Below are 19,299 nucleotides of genomic sequence, written 5' to 3' on the forward strand. Positions count from 1 at the left end.
TTTCGTGCCCTGGGTGTTGCAGCTGAAATCAAAGGAAAAGCTGAGCTGCAAGACATTAGTTCACTCAAAAATCTTTATTTGCTCAGCATTTGCGCCGCAAAAAACAGAGTTGATCAATAATTTGATTTGAGAGTGAATAGTGTCTTCTGAATAATGATTTCTGTCTGTTCATCACATAAAGTGATCATAAGGCTCCACAAGACTTCGATAGCTTTTACTGTTGTTGTAGGAGGTATTTGTTTTCCCGTCAAAAAAAGCTGTGTGAAGCTTTTTACAGAATAAGGAAAGTCATATCAGTTTGGAGCAACATTATGGTGACTAAACAATGACAGAATTTTCGTTTTTGTGGTGAAATATTCTTATAAAGAGATTCCACTGAGATCCAAGTGTTCACAACTATTCTGTCCGCCAGCTTCTCTCACCTCTCGTAGCGCAGGAAGATGTTGTTTAAATCATCATTGACATGCAGCAGCTCTTCGGTGACCTCCTCGTTTGCAACGCGAGAGATGAGCTCTACTACCCTGTGCTGCATGGCTCGACACGTCCGGTTCAACTCCTGATTACACAAAAATGCATAATGTTATTCATGTGCTACTAATATTCCTGCTTGAAATACAGTTAGATTCGTGATTGAGTACAATGATCCTAGATCAGAACATAAACATGCGCACGACTACCTGATGAGGTTCCTTTGCTCTCCGCTTTTAATCTCTGTATTACGATGCCCCCTTTTGGAGGCGAGTCATTTCCAGTCTTTTTGGGACTTCATTTAGTTTTCATTTATTACCACTTTTATTATAAAGGTGAGTATAAAGAAGATGGGAAATTAACTGAATCTGCAAATGTTGCAACCTAGATTAGACCTTGCGTCATCCATATGAGCACCATGGCACAATGTGTTGGAGTAACTGGCACTTAACGCTAAGCCAAAAATAAACAACAGCATTTTAAGATTTGATTGCTTTACTCCCTAGATTTCATTTGGGTTCAACTGCACTATGGAAATATGCACCATAATATCCTATATGCATGTTCTCTGTAAAAGAGTGAGTATAGCTGGAGGCACTCAGACCTGGAGTAGTTCAAGATCAGAAGTGTCCTCTTGGCCCGGCACCATCTCTGTCAGCATCTCTGACATCACTTTAATGTTCCCACGCACAATATCCAGCTCACTTCTCAGCCTCGCGATCTGTTCACACGAACACAGTATTTGCAAATTAAACCACAAACAAATGCAGGGCTGGTTTCCTGACTGCACATTAATCCTAGTTATGAACTAAAACATTCTATACAGTAACACCATTACTTTGATACCAAAAAATACCATTGTTTAAACTTAAATTATATTTATATAAAAAGTTTGATATTTATTTCCAGAACCAGACTGTGGCGTTCTATTGGTACTGATTGCAGAAATGTTGGTATTTTAAAACTGTAAAGTAATAACCTAGTAATACGTTTTTTTAAAGGGACAGTTCACCCAAAATAGAAAATTCTCTCATCATTTACTCACCCTCATGCCATCCCAGATGGGATCACAAATATTGATCTGTTTCACGCCCACACCTATTATATCATATCTGAAGACATGATTTAACTACTGGAGTCTTATGGATTAGTTTTATGCTGCCTTTATGTGATTTTTGGAGCTTCAAATGTCTGGTCACCATTCACTTGCCTTGTATGGACCTACAGAGATGAAATATTCTTCAAAAAATCTTTGTTTCTGTTCTGTAGAAGAAAGAAAGTCATACACATCTGGGATGGCATGAGGGTGAGTAAATGATGAGAGAATTTTCATTTTTGGGTGAACTGTCCCTTTAAGAAGATAATTGTCATATTGTACAGCTAATCAATGACTTCAGGGTTCAAAATGTCAGTAGCAGAAAATCTAGCATTTTCTATGCAGAATATTAGATTTTACGCATAGCATTGTAGTGTTGAATGTACGAAAGTCAATCCTGTGGGGAGTGTGACCTGCTCTGGGTTTGCTGTAATGGGACCCGATACAGTTGGGATCTGGGTTGGGTCAAGGTTTTGGGTCGCAGCAGGAGGATTAGGAGCCGTCTGAGATGCTGTCTTGGGCTTGGAGGGCGCACAGTACTTGTGTGTGCCTGGATCCACCTCGGGTACGCCCTAGAAAGACACACAAGATGAGAAGAAATGAATGAAAACAGATATGAAAGTGTGTTTTGTTGAATGTGTCTTACCCGTTGAGGTGTGTGGATTGGTGACAGAGCGTCCAGATCTGCCATGGGAAACTCAATTCCTTTCCTCTTTAGCTCCTCATAAATATGTACGACTCCTGTGAGGTCTGGGCTACTCCTGAAAGCATCTGCCCAAGCCTGAGGAAAAGACACAAATGCAGAGAGATGATTGGTTAACATACAGTGGGCTGGATGGGAAGTGAAGGGACTGTCCCACAGGAAGTGACTCTTGATCTTTAGTCGGTAACAGGAGCCTACAAATTCAAGCACATACGCATTGATACACATTATCAGGGACAAAGTATACTTTGGTCAGACACAAACGCTAGGTGTCTTCACACTAGGGGTGTGAATCTTTGGGTTGCAAGTGAATCGATTCGATTCACAGGCTTTCAATTCGATTCAAAAACGATTTTTGCAAATTAAGAACGATCTGATTCACAATAAAATCTGATTCAATTAACAATTCAATTCTGTATTTTTTAAAATGCATGTATAGTATTCTTTAAATACTTAGCAAGAAAAAGAAAGACAAACTACTGGTACTTAAAGGTGTTGTAAGCAATTTTAGCTACTCTACTTCCACGAGACTGAGCTGTTGGATTAGCCACGCCCCCTCTTTCCAAAACCCCAACCTCCAAATATACCAAACAAGGTTTATTGAGACCAAAAATGTGCAGAAACAGTTGTTACAATAGCGCCCTCAACTGACAACTGTTATGAACAACATGGCATAAAATTGGCAGTAAGCCTCAATAATTCACTGAAACTACAATACTATGAGAACGCTCAAAACAATTGACAGGTCGAAATCGCCAGAGACCGCGGCCCGTTGACAAATTTTTGTTTGCTGTTTAAAGTTTGCTCTGCAAAGTCTAGAGTTGTCACAGCGACCAGTGAGATATCTCATGACAATTATTTCAGTAATAGTTAATGTCAAAATGTCAATTTAATCAATTCATTCATAAAAATTTTTAAGTCTGAGAATGTATTATGCCCTTAAAAGTACTTCAACATCTACTAAATCAGAGGTTACAAATAAACAACAAACAAATTTAATACGAGGGCATTTTTTTGCCCCCACATTTTGAATTTCGGGAGCAATTTTATGACTTTTGATGGCATTTTGCCTAAAATTCACCTTAATTTCTCTCCATGTAGTGGCCACACAATCAGTTGGCAGCTGAATCAAATGCGTGTTTTACTCGAGACAAAAGCAATATTTCAATGTGTCATTTGCTCGAGAGACAGTGGACATCCGGCGGAAAGACCAGAAATAAGGTATTTGAAATAAAGTCATTTGAATGAGAATTTAGCAGGAAGGTCTTCCAATGGCGAAGAATTTGCCCTTGAGGATTTCATGTAGAGTTCAAGTTTGGTGGACTTTGATGGGTATATTCGCCGTAGAATTGTCAATTGTGCAGAGAAACTAAGGGTGTGTTCACACTTGGCAGGTTTGGTTAGATTAAAATGAACTCTGGTGTGATTGCTCTGTTAATGCGGTTCATTTGAATAAGTGTGAATGCTGTCACCCGAACCTTGGAGCGCACTAAACAAGCGAACCGAGACCACCTGAATAGTGGGTCTCGGTCCGCTTCCAAACAAAATCTGGTATGGTTCGATTGATATATGAACGCAACATGGAGCAAAGACATCTAAACGGACCGAAAACAGGAAGTAATCTGCCTAATACTGACCTCAAGCATACCTGGTTCTTCTCATCATAGGAGCTATGTTTCAAATTACAGTTCGGTACTGGCGTCGGAACCACCGTCAGCCGTCCTTGCAGCATATCTTCGTTTGTGTGGACAACGGAGGAATTCCTGGTGCTGTTGTGACTCCTTTACACATTTTATTAACTCTTCATTTGTTCTCAATTCGTAAAAATATCACCATATATACATACAGTATATACACCCAATCATATCGCCAGCATTGTTTTTGATGTTCGGTAAGTTCCATCAAAAAATATACAGTATGTCATGAAAGCTGTTCAATCAGGTTGTGACTTTTCCCTGATGTCTTTGGTTTTGTATCATTAGGTTCGGTGTTAAAAATGCCAGTGTGAACGCTAAACAAACCAGGACTAAATGTATCATTTAAATTTTTGGTCCGGACAAAGTGGACCAAGAAAACCGTACTACAAGCGTGAATTCAAATTTGTCCCATAAATATTTTCATTATTAAATTGATGTTGTATCCTTAGTTTACAAGAGGATACATTGAATACATAAAACATACAGCACCGTGATATATTATTGCTTATAAGATAGCAAAACGCAATGGCCAAGTATCTCCACCAACTGTAAGCGGCAGTTAACACCAAACGCTTTTGCAACCATCCATAAAGCACTGTGTTATATTATTGCAAAGAACATTCCTGGCTGTTAAAAAAAGAGCATTTCATTTTCAACTAATGTGCATAAAATAAATAAAAAGTATATAGACAGCTTGCGCTTCAATAGACAATTCACATGGTGTTCTACTTGCACTGATGCCACAGTATAATACCACAGACTCAAACTTAATAATAACAGCGAAATACCACAATGTTTTTATTCAGTACAGTTGTATGTCGGGTAGCAATATTCACAGATAGTAGAGGTATTCGGCTTAAGTCGGTGGTGAAGCGGCTCAGACTATGAGTCCAGGCCATAGCACGTTAGACAAACGAACGTTAGACAAATGTCTTTGTTTCACTTGTTTTTGTTTATTCAACGTCTCGTGCAGGAGCACTGTTTTTTAGAATATGTGCCTAATTAAAAATAACTTTAATATGCATCTTGAGACACCTGCTTTCTGGTAAACTGTATTAGTTGCACTGTGTCTAGCCTTTGTTAGCCCAAGATTGAGGTCATCATCAGGTCTTGGCACACATCCAAAATTCAAATGCACAGTTTTAGCATTCAAATGTGGATTTTCTTTTTTTTCTTTGAATTCAATGAATATTCAAATTTCTCATTTTAATTTGACAGCCCTAATTAGTTGACCAAAAGGAAGTTGCTTGGTTTGGCAGTGACCTTTGTGGGCGGTGCTTCGTATACAGCTATACTGAATATTCACAATGGAGAAGGATTTAATTTTAGCAGAGTATAAAGTGCAGCATTAAAAAGAGGCTGCTTGGAGATTAGTGTTTAGCTGGCATCACACATGCTCAACATCTGCCCACACATTCTTCGCCCGCAGAATTTCACCGTGTAAAGGTAAATGTGACCACGTCACGAAACGTGACCACGAAACAAATGAAGGGTGTTAAGATGGATTTGGCCACACACCTGAATCAGTGATAGCACTTTGTCTTGTACTATGGCAGGGGGGTTGGTCTTAGGAGATATGATCTTCACCAGGACACCTTCAATAAAGTCTCTGTTGGCAACAAGGACGTGAAAACGGTGTCCGCAGTTTTTCACACAAGTCTCCAGAACCTAGATGATACAGGACAGAAAGTAGTTGAGATTCTTCATTAAGACAAGTTTAGAGGCTCCAGAAGACAGCACAGAGTCACAAAACACCTAAGTGTCAAAATAGCTTTCGGCTTTCCCGCAGAAGTATACAAAGTACTCAGTCGCTTTCAACTATTAATAGTGCACAGCATCAGAGACAAAAAAAGAAAAATAGATTTAGTTCCTTGACCTTCAAAACAACAGTATGAACTAAAGGTTTGTCACAACATAAATCATCTACTGCTCCATAAGGACATACAGTGGCCCCAAAACATTTAAGCCATACTTAAAACTTTCGAATGACATCGCATCACATCACAAGTGGCATCTGCAAAAAAACAAACGCTAGGATTTTCTTATTTCATTGTTGAAATGACTTTTAACCACCTGATTTTATTGGATGTATGAAGTTACACAGTTGCTCAAGAACAGGATTTCTCAAACTTTTTTGAATTCACGGACCCCCACCCTGCCACGCCCCACCACCACCATCACAACAAATATTGTATTATTTACTAGCAGTATAAAAATGATCTCCAATAAGAATGGCCAGGCACTGCTGTCCTTTTGTGTCAAGCTTCTGTGTGCAAAGTGTCTCAATTACATTTACATCCAGCGATTGTAATGCAATTTACATGTGAGAAATACAACAATACAAACGATTCAAGACAGCACAAACAAACACTATATAATGAAGTTAGGGAGACAGTCTGTTGCTAAGATGAGGTTTTAGCGCCATCCGCAGGATTAAACATCACGGAGATCACCACAAAGCTCAAACAGTAGCCAAATTTCCCCCTATAGTCAAAGCTTGTGTCTAAACATGAGTAAAGCAGCATATTCGTACGAAGAAAAATAAACAGTTGAGGATTGATTAATTCGTCTTTAATTGTTACTATAATATCACATTATTTCTGATAATTAAACAACAGTAATGATACAATAACACCATTTAATCATTATTTAATGTTTCAAATGATGTCATTGTTAATGGTCTCATTTAGCGTTTCTGCAAATAAAAGGAAGGAAGGGAGAATAAAACGTTTTCATAAGTAGGTCTATTCCTACAGCTCTCTTCCTTTCGGCATATTCCATTCTATTCACATAAACGACAGTTACACTGAAGTTAAAAAATATATACTGTATACTGCATAAATACAATGAAATTATCTAATATTGACCACTATCAGACAGATGGTATGGTTAAAATAAGTAACACTGTGTGAAAAAATATATGATATATTGCATTAGCAAGATTAACCAAAATAATTATAGGTATACAGTCAGAAATGGGGACCTTGCTAATCCAGTGCTGATCAGTGGCTTGTGAATATTCACCCTCATTGTGGTCGATAACTTAAAATACATTTTGTTAAACCCCTTCTTCCTTTTACTGGATGGAGCAACAGCTCTATGTCTCCATGTCAGTTGGGTATTGTCCAATAACACGTGTAAAGCAATATTCATTCACCAATAAGAGAAGTTGCTGTCACTATGGAATTTCCCCACACTTAAATTTGCGGTCCAGAATCTACAAATTATAGCCTATAGGCTGTTTGATTACATTGTACAAAATGTCTATTATGGTGTATTTTTATAGCAGTCAGTAGCTTTATATCGAGAAGTTTTTTTACTCATTTACTCAGAATGACCACAGGTGTAGTTCACCTTATCTATGGACAACATATGACAACCACAATGTGTTCAAATACTTTTCATCTTCATTTTGACCAGTTAATCTACTACTTTGGTTTGATGGGGTTTTTTTATGTAATGTCCAAATACTTTCATGTCCAGCTATTAGTCACTCACAGTGAGAGCCAGCATCACTTCCCGGAAGTTTCTGTTGCCGTTGAGTCTCTTCTTCACCGCACGCATGGCATCTTTGGGCCTGTGGGCACACACACAATGTAGATGGCTTGACAAGAGCTAAAAGAGCTTTTGAGAGAAATTTTACGCACTTCATACTACATTGCAACTTTGCAATCTAGCTGATGTTTTTAGCCAAATATGCTACTCTTACACGTATCACTTATTACAGATTCAGTAACCTGAGCTTTTGAAGTAGTGTCTTGATCAAGGGCACAATGCTGATAGCTCATAAATCAACCTTGTGGTGTTTGATCAAACTAGTAGACATATTTTGGCCAGGCCAATGAATTGGTTGATATTTTGGCCATTTTGTTTAGATTATCGCCATTCCTCTGTCAATAACTTTTCAAGTTCAGCCTATTAACAGAAGTGGACATTTCGCCTAGTATCAGATCCAAAATATGTACACCCTACGGTACTGATTGGATATGTGTAAAAGAAGGCCATGAGATTGCAAGTCCACATCTGCCAAGTAAAGTATGCAATTGGGAATATACTATGCCACAAACTATGACTACAGCTCTACCTCTTTTTGTCAGCTCACACTGTCATAAAAAAAGAACACTTCCCTGAGCTTCTCAGCAGAGAAAGTATTGGTTTGCGCCATCAGTGTAACTACTGAGAACAGTGTAAACCAACGCTGGAAAGTTCCTCAGTTCCAGACTTACATAAACAGCAGCATTTGGGTTTGTTTTTTCCTGTGCTGGGATCAAAGCATAATGCCTCTTTAAGCATCGGATGTAAGAGGCTTTTTAAAGCAAGAAGAAACCTACAGGTTTAGTTCACGAGGGGCCTGGGTAGTAAAAACGCTGCTACCACCCCTGGAGTCAAGAGTTTGAATCCAGGGTGTGCTGAGTGACTCCAGCCAGGACTTCTTAACAACCAAATTGGCCAGGTTGCTAGGGAGGGTAGAGTCGCATGGGGTAATCTCCTCGTGGTCGCTGTATTGTGGTTTGCTCTCGGTGGGGCGTGTGGTGAGTTGTGCCATGGAGAATAGCGTGAGCTTCTACACACGCTACGTCTCCGCGGTGATAAGATGCGTGGATTGACGGTCTCAGACACGGAGGCAAATGAGATTGGTCCCCTGTCACCCAGATTGAGGCGAGTCACTACGCCACCACGAGGACTTTGAGCGCATTGGGAATTGGTCATTCCAAATTGGGGAGAAAATAAAAAAAAATTGAAAATTACAACTTATGCTCATGTCATTACAAACAAATGTCTTTCCACGTTGGATTTGAGTTGAAAGTGAACATCTCCTTTTGTGTTCAATGTAAGAGAAAGTTATAAAGACTCGGAACAACATGAGGATGAGATTGAACAGATTGAACGACTATCCCTCTCAGCCTCATTTGCGTGAAATTATGCACTTGAAAGTCTAAGAGAGAAGAGGAACTGTAGTAACAGCCTCTTGCATTATGGGAAGTTGAACGATATGATAGTTGAACGAAGTGAAAAAAAGAAACAGCAGGGACAAAAAGCAACTGGCAGTTTCTATATTAAATAGCCTAGTACTTAAATGTCACATTACATCAAAATGATTGCGTATTCAACCATAATAGGCACGGATATTGTTACAAAGCCCAATACAAGTCCAAATCTACGCTTAAACATAATCTTCTTAGTGGGGCATTTATGTGAATGATTAAATAAATAATTAAAAACTGGAAACATGGTTCACATTCTTGTGAACTCCCACAACTTTGAATACAGAAGGAAAATACCAGCACAAACAAAGCAGGGCACAACACAGTCCAGTGTTCTCACAAGCAAAACAGAGACGAGCCTGTAGTGCCAGTTTGGTGAGTGTGTGTGAAACAGAAAGGAAAGATTTATAGATGGCAAAAAAAAGTACTGTAAAAGACCATTTACAAATGTATTGATAGGATGGTCGTACCTTGCTGTCAAAGTTTAAAGCCTTTGTTTGGTTTCAGTGACTGTGTGTTAGGCGAGTACAAGGCTGTCTGGAACACATCTGCAGTTCCACTACAAATGTGATGTGGTCACATGTTACCCTGACCTCCTCTAAAAGTGTTGAATTGGTGTCAGGTTGGACCTGGTTAACATCTGTATTTAGCACCACACACTTGTGTTCAAATAGTTTACCCAAATTCTGTCTTCAATTACTCATTGTTAGTTCAAACCCTTGTGACATTTTTTTCTTCTGAAAATAGAGAAACCTTTAAATCTCTAGCTGTCAAACTCATTTAAACTTCTGCATATTCAAACTAGGCACATTCCGGATGGTTACGAGACACAAGAGTGACGTTTGTCATCATTGATGTAGAAACTGGTGCAACATCTTGACGCAGCATAAATGAATATATGAGAGGGCAAATGTGATTTAATAGTTTTGGCAGAGGGGACGATTATCAGTTAAAACTACTCAAATGTTGTTCCTTTGCTCACACAAAGCTATCATATGGCTTCAGAAGACTTGGAATACAGTGCAAGAGACAGCTTTTATAGTGCTTTTTCATTCTTTTTGGAGCTCGACAGCCCCAGTCTCCATTAACTTCTTGCTGATAAAAATTTTACTTCATACGGGAATACATTTTTGGGTGAACTATGCCTTTAATAGTAAACAGTGCCAATAGGAAACCTATTACTGATGGAGCACTGACGGATGTTATGACAGCACATTCCCAGTTAGTCTGCTGTTCATAAAGCTCTGTTTCTTACTGAATGAGCCAATGAGGGTTCAGCAGATGATGTGTGTGTGTGCGTGCTGGTCTCTCACCCTTCCTCAGTCTCATTAATGATATCACAGATCTCCATGTTGAGTGTCCAGTCTTCATTCTGCAGGGAGCCTTCTGTGGCTTTTTCTGTGAGAAACAAATTTTATATATTTAAAAATCAGAACAGTGTTTATCAGGCACAAAAACAATAAGGATCTCTATAAGGGTGACAGTATCAAACTAACAACATCAAACTAATGTAAAAGGTGCAGTCAGTAATTGTTTCCTCATTACAAAAGTTGAACTCCTAAAGACATGAATTGTAATTTTTTAAATATATGTGGGAAATCATGAGCACTCACATTAAATTGAAGATTCCAGTCATATCAGTAACCTTATAAAAGCTGTTTTATTCTACATGGAATAGTTACAATCACATGAACAGCTGAATACTACTCGCTTAATCTCAGTAACCGTCCTGTTGTTTGACACTTTCACTCATTGATTATAGTAATCATGGCTGACTGTGAATACTATATACTATACATTTCTACAATGACATCTGAAACTGAAAACTATTGATTTAAAATGATGTTGCATCCAAACCACTAGGTGTCAGTGTAAGTCCAAGATGACACAAAGACAAAAGATACTGAGTGCACCTTTAAAGAGGAAAATACTTCAAGACATCCGCAATCAACAGATTTAAAAGAAGTCCACAAGAGGGCACTACAATAAATACAGGCTAAAGCAAACAACACCGTTACTTTGTTTATTGCAGAGAACATTCTTGCCTGTTGACAAAACTGCATACAATGTTATACTACATTGCATAAAATTATAAAATCTAAATATTTAGCAAGCTCATATTCTTAAATCTGAATTAAAATAGTAACATGAGAAAAGAACCCACAGTTCTGTTAACATAGGCCACATCCACAGCGATTAAAATGCACTGATTTTGCTACGTTTACGCATCTCATCTAAAAACTGAGACTTTCGAAAACGCTATCCATAACCACAATGCTCCATTTTTGGTGGAGGAAAACTGTGTTCTAGTGTGGCTGAGAGGCATAATCGTAGAAAAATATATACGGTTGCAGTTGAAAACATATAACTGTATTTTCCATATATAAGTCGCGGTTTCGTTCATCATCTGAAATGTTCTGCGACTTATAGTCCAAAGTGACTTATTTACATTATTTATACAGAATAGATGTCAGTTAGACAAATATACGCACACCAAAGCACATATGCTTAAAGACAAACAGATAAGAACATCAGTCAAAAAGACAGTAGAATCATTTTAACCCCTTACACTCTATGGACTCAAAGAGTTAACGCTTAAAACGTTAAAGTCTCCGTATACATAAGTCAGTCATATGAGGTATCATTTCAAATCTTAGAATCTGACCGGTTCAGAGATTACCATCACTTCTGCATTTATGTTACTTATAATAACAAAATAAGGCCTCAAAAAAATTCACGTAGAAAATTAGCGCCCTCTAGAGGTAATGGGTAGAAATATTTATAAAAATAAAAGTCCTTCATATAGCCCATAAATGCACAAGTCATATATCAAATGAAAGCTCTCATTTTCAGAAATGTGACTATAAAATACATTTTGTTGCCCTAAAACAACGCTCAAAATTGCAAAGCGCATTTGAGCGAGTGCAAATAATTGTTGTGGTGCGACCGGTTTTCATTTCTCTACAAAACGTTCGCTAATTACTGCACTACGTGCCTGCTGTGAGCTGATACAGTGACCAGTCCACCATTCTATTCAACATTACATGACCAATTAAACTTCATTTTTACATTCTTAACTTTAATGCAGATTTTAGATTGGTTAATATTAGCTGTCAATCACTCCCTTTCACCGCGCTCCGTTGTCACGTGACCAGAGAAGATGAAAAGAACACTGAGAGATTTCTTTTGTAAGGTTACAGATAATGAAACTCCTGGAGTTGGTGATGGCGATCATGTAACAAATGTGGATCCACCAGCAGAAAAGAAGGCTTACAGTTTTCGGAGAGAATGGCTGAAAGACTTCGAGTCGCTAGATTGCGTTCACTGCGTTCACTGTAAAGCCTGTGGGACACAGGTTGCAGGTAACACTGCGTTCGCCACTGAATCCACACATTTTAAGAGCGAGAGCTTGATTAAACACGGCAAGAGCACCACGCACATGAAATTCCGGGACAAGTGTGTGGCAAAGAATTCAGGATCAGGTTCGCTTGTTGAAGCTTTTAATCTTCAGGATGCTGCTGGACATTCTTCTCAATTGGCAGTGCTGAACGTAAAATTTAACACCACCTATACCATCGCCAAAGAAGAGCTTGCCTTCAATAAATTTAAACCCATGTTGCAGCTCATGAAAATGAATGGCGTTGAGATCAACATGGCATACGCAAATGACAAGTCATGTGCCAACATCTGTTAATATACAGTATATATAATGTGTATAAATTGTAGTTGTGGTGCTCCTTAATTTTCGGTGGGTGCTCCTACATTTTTGCTGGTGCTCCTAACGTTTTGAAGTTGGGAGCACCAGTGCTACCAAGTTAAAAAAGTGAATTCCGAGCCCTGTTAATACCACAGTTCGAAAGAATTATAAAGTGAAATATGATTTGAAGTCATCATATGCAAACTTCTCTTTTCTGCTCCAATAACTGCTGCTGTAATCCCAAATAGCTAAAAATAATAATAATATTATATCTGATTTCTGATTAGGAAGTTCTCTAAAAATGAGCCATTGTTTACTTGTCTGTGAGCTTGCTTGGCTGAATAATCCAATGCTATATCTTAGAAGTCCAGAACAAAATATGTCATTCAGAAGGAAAAGCATGCAAAACAAATCATCAAAAGATATGTTTTCGACTATCGATGTTAAAACGTTTAAATCATCATAAAGGGAGGATAACAGATCTCTAATGACACATAGATTGAGCTTCTAGTCTACTCAGCGGCTAAGATATACAATCACATCAAGGGTGGTGCTTGAACTAAACATAAGACAAAATGTCTAACGAATGTCTAATGTCTAATACACAACTAAAGAATAGCTTGTTTCTGGAAAAGCTACAATTGTGAAAACAGGTGAGCTATTATCCCACTACTGAATTTAAGTTAGCAGCATCACTCCCTTCTGTAAGTTACTCCCCAACACTCCTCAATGCAAATGTCATTGTAAGAGAAGACCAGCGCATAGATGAAGAGATTTCAGCTTTACTGCAGTCCATCTGTGAGGGGGACTTGACCTGAACTTACCAGGCCAGGATAATTACTCAGTAGTAAGATATCTCTTACCTCATGGCTTGCACAAATGTAGCACAGATAAGGTTACATGTCAGACAACTATTGCTTTAGTTGAAAGGATTTTAGATGATGAAAACTAGATTTCACACAATAGAGGAATTGTGAGATATAAAAGTAGTACTTTTTAGCACATACAATTCACAAGTATGCATTGTAGTTTTTTACAATGTGATGATTGTGTGTTAAAAGTGTGCTGAAATAGACTGCTAAATATGTCACAATCTTGTAAAAACCAAAGTTGATGTAACTTGGGTGTGATCCTCGTAACCAAGAGCATGCAGCTAAAATATGCTTACTTTTAAGGCCATGTAGGGCTAGGCGATTAATCAAATTTTATTTTCAATTACGATTTTAAGATAGATAATCGAGATAAAACGATTATTGTGCCACATTCCGTTTCACAATGAAACACTCTGGCATTATATCTTTAAAGCATCCTTTATTAAAGTTCAAATAATAAGGAAGCGGGTTATGAAAATAAAGTTTGTAAAGAAACTGGCATTTCTCTGTGTGGTCAGCGTCACATCTATGGGTTGCGTGAAGCGACCGGGGAAGAGATTGAATCTTCTCTCGGCTGATGCACACTCTGGAGCCGTGATTATGCTGTTAGCTGCAGCTAGATTATTACGTGATGGCTCGTGATGTATGTGTCACATATATGTGTTCACTGTGTGTATCTTATCATGAAGAAAATCAGTGATACGCAGCTCTATTCAGAAGAGATTTTTTTTTTTTAGTTCAAGATGGATCCATTATACACTGGATCAAAATACATTTTTGATCAGTCTTTTTTGGTTTGTTTACCAAAATAATATATATAAAACAAAATCTTTAAAACAACGTACATTTACTTTAGGAGCTATACTGCAGAAGAAAAAATTGTTATCAGAGAATGTCGAATACAATATTTAATTAGGGCTCGACATTAAGGCTTGTCCGAGATAATTTTACTTGCCCGACCGGACAAGCAGACTGATTAAAACGTTAATAATGGAAAAATAACTGGCTATATTTGTGATAGACTAGGCCTCACTTGTTAGAAAGTTAATATTCTTATTCTGCTGTTGAAAGTAATTTTATATTTTGCTAGTGGCGTATGTGTGTGTGCTGAACATGCTCGTGCCAATGTACCTGAACGGTGCATTCAAATTCTAAATTCCACCAAAATGTCCGTCTTGGTGAGGTATTCATGTAAACACAGAGTGATGTCTAAAGTGAACGTAAACAGCAGAGAAAAAAGTGGATTTATTTTAAAATGTTGGACTTGTAAGTACACTACCGTTCAAAAGTTTAGGTTCACATGCTATTCTTTATTTTTTATTATTAGTTTTTTTTTCACATTTTAGAATAGGAATAGTAAAGTCATCACAACTATGGAATAATAGAAATGGAAATATAGGAATTATGTTGTGACTAAAAAAATCTAAAATAAATCAATCTGTGTTATATTTTAGCATCTTCAAAGTATTCACCCTTTACCTAGAATTTGCAGACATGAACTCTTGACATTTTCTCAACCAACTTCTTGCGTTATCACCATGGCATGCTTTTTAAACAGTATTGAAGGAGTTCCCATCTATGTTGGGCACTTATTGGATGCTTTTCTTTATTATTTAGTCAAGTCATCAATTTCAAAAACTTTTTATTTTTTTTATAACATTTTTGTTTTGTTATTAAATAAATGAATATGTTGGCTCAATTGTATTTTTGTCAACAAGACTAATTTCAAACATTTAAGCATATGTCTTCAGATCAAAAGATTTTTAAGATCATGAGAAACGTTTCCGTCAAGTGACCCCAAACATTTGAATGGTAGTGTATAAATGTGTCATTATAATAATCAAACAAACCATGACAAAAAAACACTCACTGCTCTTGACTGAACAACTTTAGTAGATTGAAAAAGTAATAATTAATTAATTAATCATGAATCTCATTCCATAGTAAGGGCACCCCTGCTTTAAAAGGTGGCAATGGAGGCTTTCCTTTATTTGACTACCACACATGACATAAAATAATTCTCCAGTTTACATTTCAAGTTCAAGGAAATCCACTGTTTTGTTTTTTATTTTCATTTTATTTTTTTTAGTTCAATAAATGCATAATGTTTCATTACTCATTCAATGTCAATGAGTAATCGTGTTAAATAGTCGTGATCTCCATATTGACCAAAATAATCATGATTATGATTTTTGCCAGAATCATAAAAAAGCCCTATGATTCATGGTCATGTGTTTGGAAACACAGAAAACTTGTTTTTCCATTTGTGTCAATTATTTTTGTGCAAAAACTGCAATTTGTATCATGTTGTGTAGTTACAGTCCCTGAAGTAGTAATACATACAATAACAGATTGTTCCAACCATTAATTTGACAACATTTGTATCACTAGGGTGGATGACCACAGACCCATGCATTGGTCTCCATCACAAAAACACACTAAAACACAAACCGACTGCTCTCACCACCCACAATGCAACAGGATATTATCAAGCTGACAGGCTGTGTTCCAAATTTCAAATTTCAAATTTGTATCCCTTTCCCTTGCAAACTTCCCTCCATCTCATGGACTTGGATGTACGTCACTGCTTACTGAGTGACCACTACTGGCAGAAGACATGCAATGGGTTTAACTGGCACACCCTTGATCACTTGGAGCATGTTGAAGGTCAAGGTTTAGTTGTAATTTCAGAGGCTTATGTATAAATCTCATATGTTTCTTTTTTTTAATTAAAATTATTTGTTAGAAAGGATTAATCAAGCTTTACAAAAATGAAAATGTTAACATAACAATGAACACAGGCTAGCTGTGTGATAAACAGTTTAAGGTAGCTACAAGTATTATGCTGTTAAATCTCAGAATAACTTTTCTAAACTGATTAATTGACCTAACTTCACTTCCATCATACATTAGAGTTGTGTGGGGGTGGGGTTAAGAAAGTGCAATCTACTGTCATTTCACAATCGAGTTGCATTGTGGGATATGGAGCTGCCTGAAGCGTACATTTCAATAGGCTCGATCCCTCAGCCAAAATCGAGGGGTTGAGGGTCTGTCAACAGAAACTTCCCTCGGTCACTTAACGAAGTGGAACAGACTTCGAAAATGGCAGAGGGGAATCCCCCAAAGGGAAGTGTTTAGGGGAGTTAGCGTGGATGTTAAAAGTGAAGTGAAACACTGACATAGATATATGGTCAAATAAACCTGAAATGTCCAAATATGGAGGTGTAGACTCATAGATACCGATTACGCCAAAGCACCTCTAAAACCAGGCCAAAATTCCCATCGTTGCTGGACATTAGCTTGGCAGAACATTCACTCAACAAACTGGGCACAGTCTGAAACATAACAACACTTTCATGCCTGGGTGAGTCCTCTTCCTGTAGTCTGCTGAGTCATTGGAAATGCTTCATGCCTTATTCTTACCCTGACAAAGAAGAAACAGTGACCACACCATCTCAGTTCTTCCTCTCTCATCCAGCATCATGTTTGTTTCACCTGTGACTGTGAGTGATTTTGTTAAGGAAAAATGGGATGAAATATTTGTGGTCTGCAAGACTGTTTACAGGTAAGATGCAGAGTGCCTGACATCAACAAACAAACCTCTGAAGCTATGTAGAATAGTGGTAGATTGATATATATCTTACAGCCCCTTATATCAGTCAGGCCATTTCAAAATGATCTGCATCAACCAAAAGTCATGTCCATCCGCTCGGCCAATTAACAGAATTGTGTCATTTCCAAAATCTACACTGACAGCATGTCCTATTCTTAAATATATCTGGTAAATTTTGTGCAAGATTTTTTTTTTATATTCTGTAAAATAGATATTACCATTGGTTACTGAATCAATGATATCACTGGACCACTAAAATGAAAGCAGATAAATTGAAACTTAAGAGAAATAAAATACAATTGAATCTTCTGCATTTTCAAAAGAAAACTTGAAAATTGCCAGTGCAAAAGTCACCATCACAATGCTAGGGTGTTGTGAGTGTTTTTTTCCAGGGTGTTGCTAGGTGGTTGCTTACAGGCACAAGTCAAAAAAGCAAAGTTTCTTTGATATTTTGGTTCCTAAAAATGGACATACACACATTCTGGTCTGATAAGCTTTTGAGTTTCTCGTACTGCTTCGCATTTTCTTTCCATGCAAACTTAGTCATCTCTCATCCAACACTTCGACAACAGATATCCACAGCGTCACGTGGATTCAAATGTAACTTAGAGATTTGGTGAGTGATTCAGAGGTAAAGTAAGTACAGTATAGTTCAGCATAATTCATTAAGAATCATGTAAGAAGTAAATTTGCTATATTAGAATAGTGAGTTTAGTAGTCAACTAGTTGGTGCAGAACGAGTACTTGATTAATCGATTACTTGTGCACATCCCTATTAGAAAAGTAACAGCACACCGCTCCTAAACAAGCCGCAAGATTTTAGGTATCATCCTAATCATCATTAGGTACCATCTGGTATCATCATGTCTTTAGCAGAAACGGTGCAAAACAAGTTATGCACTAAAAAGGCATTATGTTTGGGAACTTAACCAGCAACTTCCAATAGAAAATCCTCTAGTAATCTCTTCAACAAGATGTGTGGAATAAAGAATGCAAGAGAGAAAATAAATGAGTAATAATGAGTTAGAATAGCGAGAATAAAAAATGGAAAGTCTAGAACATGTTACACAGGGAGAGATAGAATGACAAAGTGTGTGGGGGGCAATATCAGCTTCTCCTCATGCAGGTGGCCCAATGTGGATAAAGAAACATATGGCTGAGAACAGCCTGCAGAAGAAGACTCAGTCCAGTCCAGCTGCCCCAGCACGTGAGCTAGAGCGCTAGTCTGGATCACGTGAATAAGCCGGCCATACCATCCACTGCCAAACTGCACACTGCCATACAGTCACACACATCTGATGAATTCAATGAATTCAAAGATAAATCAATTCTTCTAATTTGAAGCAAGGTCATGTAAAGCAAATGCAACTACGTGGATATGTATGGAACTTCATAACTTGTGATTCATAATAAAAAACACGCATCTGGATATACATACAAAATCCTTGATCTAGTGAATATATATAAGCTATAAAAAGCTTAATTTGGTAAATACTCTAGAGCACTGCAACAGAGCCAAGTCTCCATTTCAAAATAAGAGTCCTGAAATAAGTAAGTGCATTTCGAGCCTTTTCATAGTCCTTTCATAGTTATGCTCCAAATCTTCATTTTTTTTCTGGTTATTATTGGTATTTTGGTTGCACAATAAACTGTATTTATCAGTTATCTGCCTTTTGCACCACCTTAGTTATCATATCGGCAAAATTCACTATCGGTTGACATTTAGTAGAAAATCATGTGTCAAATTCAAGAGTTTCCATATACTTAAAGGAACAAGAATAACTGTAGAGGGCCATGAAAAACCCTGGACAGTGTTTGGAAGTTTTTTAGTGAGACCAACCACTTAGCAAACATGTCACATTCCAAAGCTACTTATGTGAATCATCATTAGGTTCTTTTCTGTGATTTCCTTCCTTACAAGTTCATGCTCCAGTGGAACACTTTAAGCCTTGAACAAAGTCCACTTCAGTCTGAGAGGAGGGGACATAACGCTTATACCATGAGCCTTTAATCTCCCTCAAGACAAACACTATAATCTTGTTGTCGCCGCATTACCAAAGCAACCTTATAGAACATAGCTACATAGCTAGTCAAGCTACAGCCTTCATCTGTCTGCCTGTCCAAGTTATCATGACACAATGCGTAATGCAATATTTCAAGCAAGGATG

At 37.6% G+C, this 19,299-nt stretch overlaps 1 protein-coding gene across 3 annotated transcripts in view; it reads right to left on the reverse strand.

Annotated features, from left to right (window-relative positions):
• LOC127652997 (TOM1-like protein 2) overlaps positions 1 to 19,299 on the reverse strand; it is a 46,728-nt gene that overhangs the window by 20,830 nt on the left and 6,599 nt on the right. For all 3 annotated transcript variants that reach the window (XM_052139467.1, XM_052139465.1, XM_052139464.1), the window contains exons 2-8: positions 10,263 to 10,347; positions 7,463 to 7,541; positions 5,483 to 5,632; positions 2,211 to 2,345; positions 1,978 to 2,136; positions 1,073 to 1,189; positions 423 to 556 (exon numbers count right to left, since the gene is read on the reverse strand). In XM_052139467.1, coding sequence (XP_051995427.1) covers positions 423 to 556; positions 1,073 to 1,189; positions 1,978 to 2,136; positions 2,211 to 2,345; positions 5,483 to 5,632; positions 7,463 to 7,541; positions 10,263 to 10,347 — 859 coding nt within the window. The remainder of the gene's footprint in view (positions 1 to 422; positions 557 to 1,072; positions 1,190 to 1,977; positions 2,137 to 2,210; positions 2,346 to 5,482; positions 5,633 to 7,462; positions 7,542 to 10,262; positions 10,348 to 19,299) is intronic.

Source organism: Xyrauchen texanus, chromosome 12 (genome assembly GCF_025860055.1).
Source record: "Xyrauchen texanus isolate HMW12.3.18 chromosome 12, RBS_HiC_50CHRs, whole genome shotgun sequence".
Lineage (NCBI taxonomy): Eukaryota > Metazoa > Chordata > Actinopteri > Cypriniformes > Catostomidae > Xyrauchen > Xyrauchen texanus.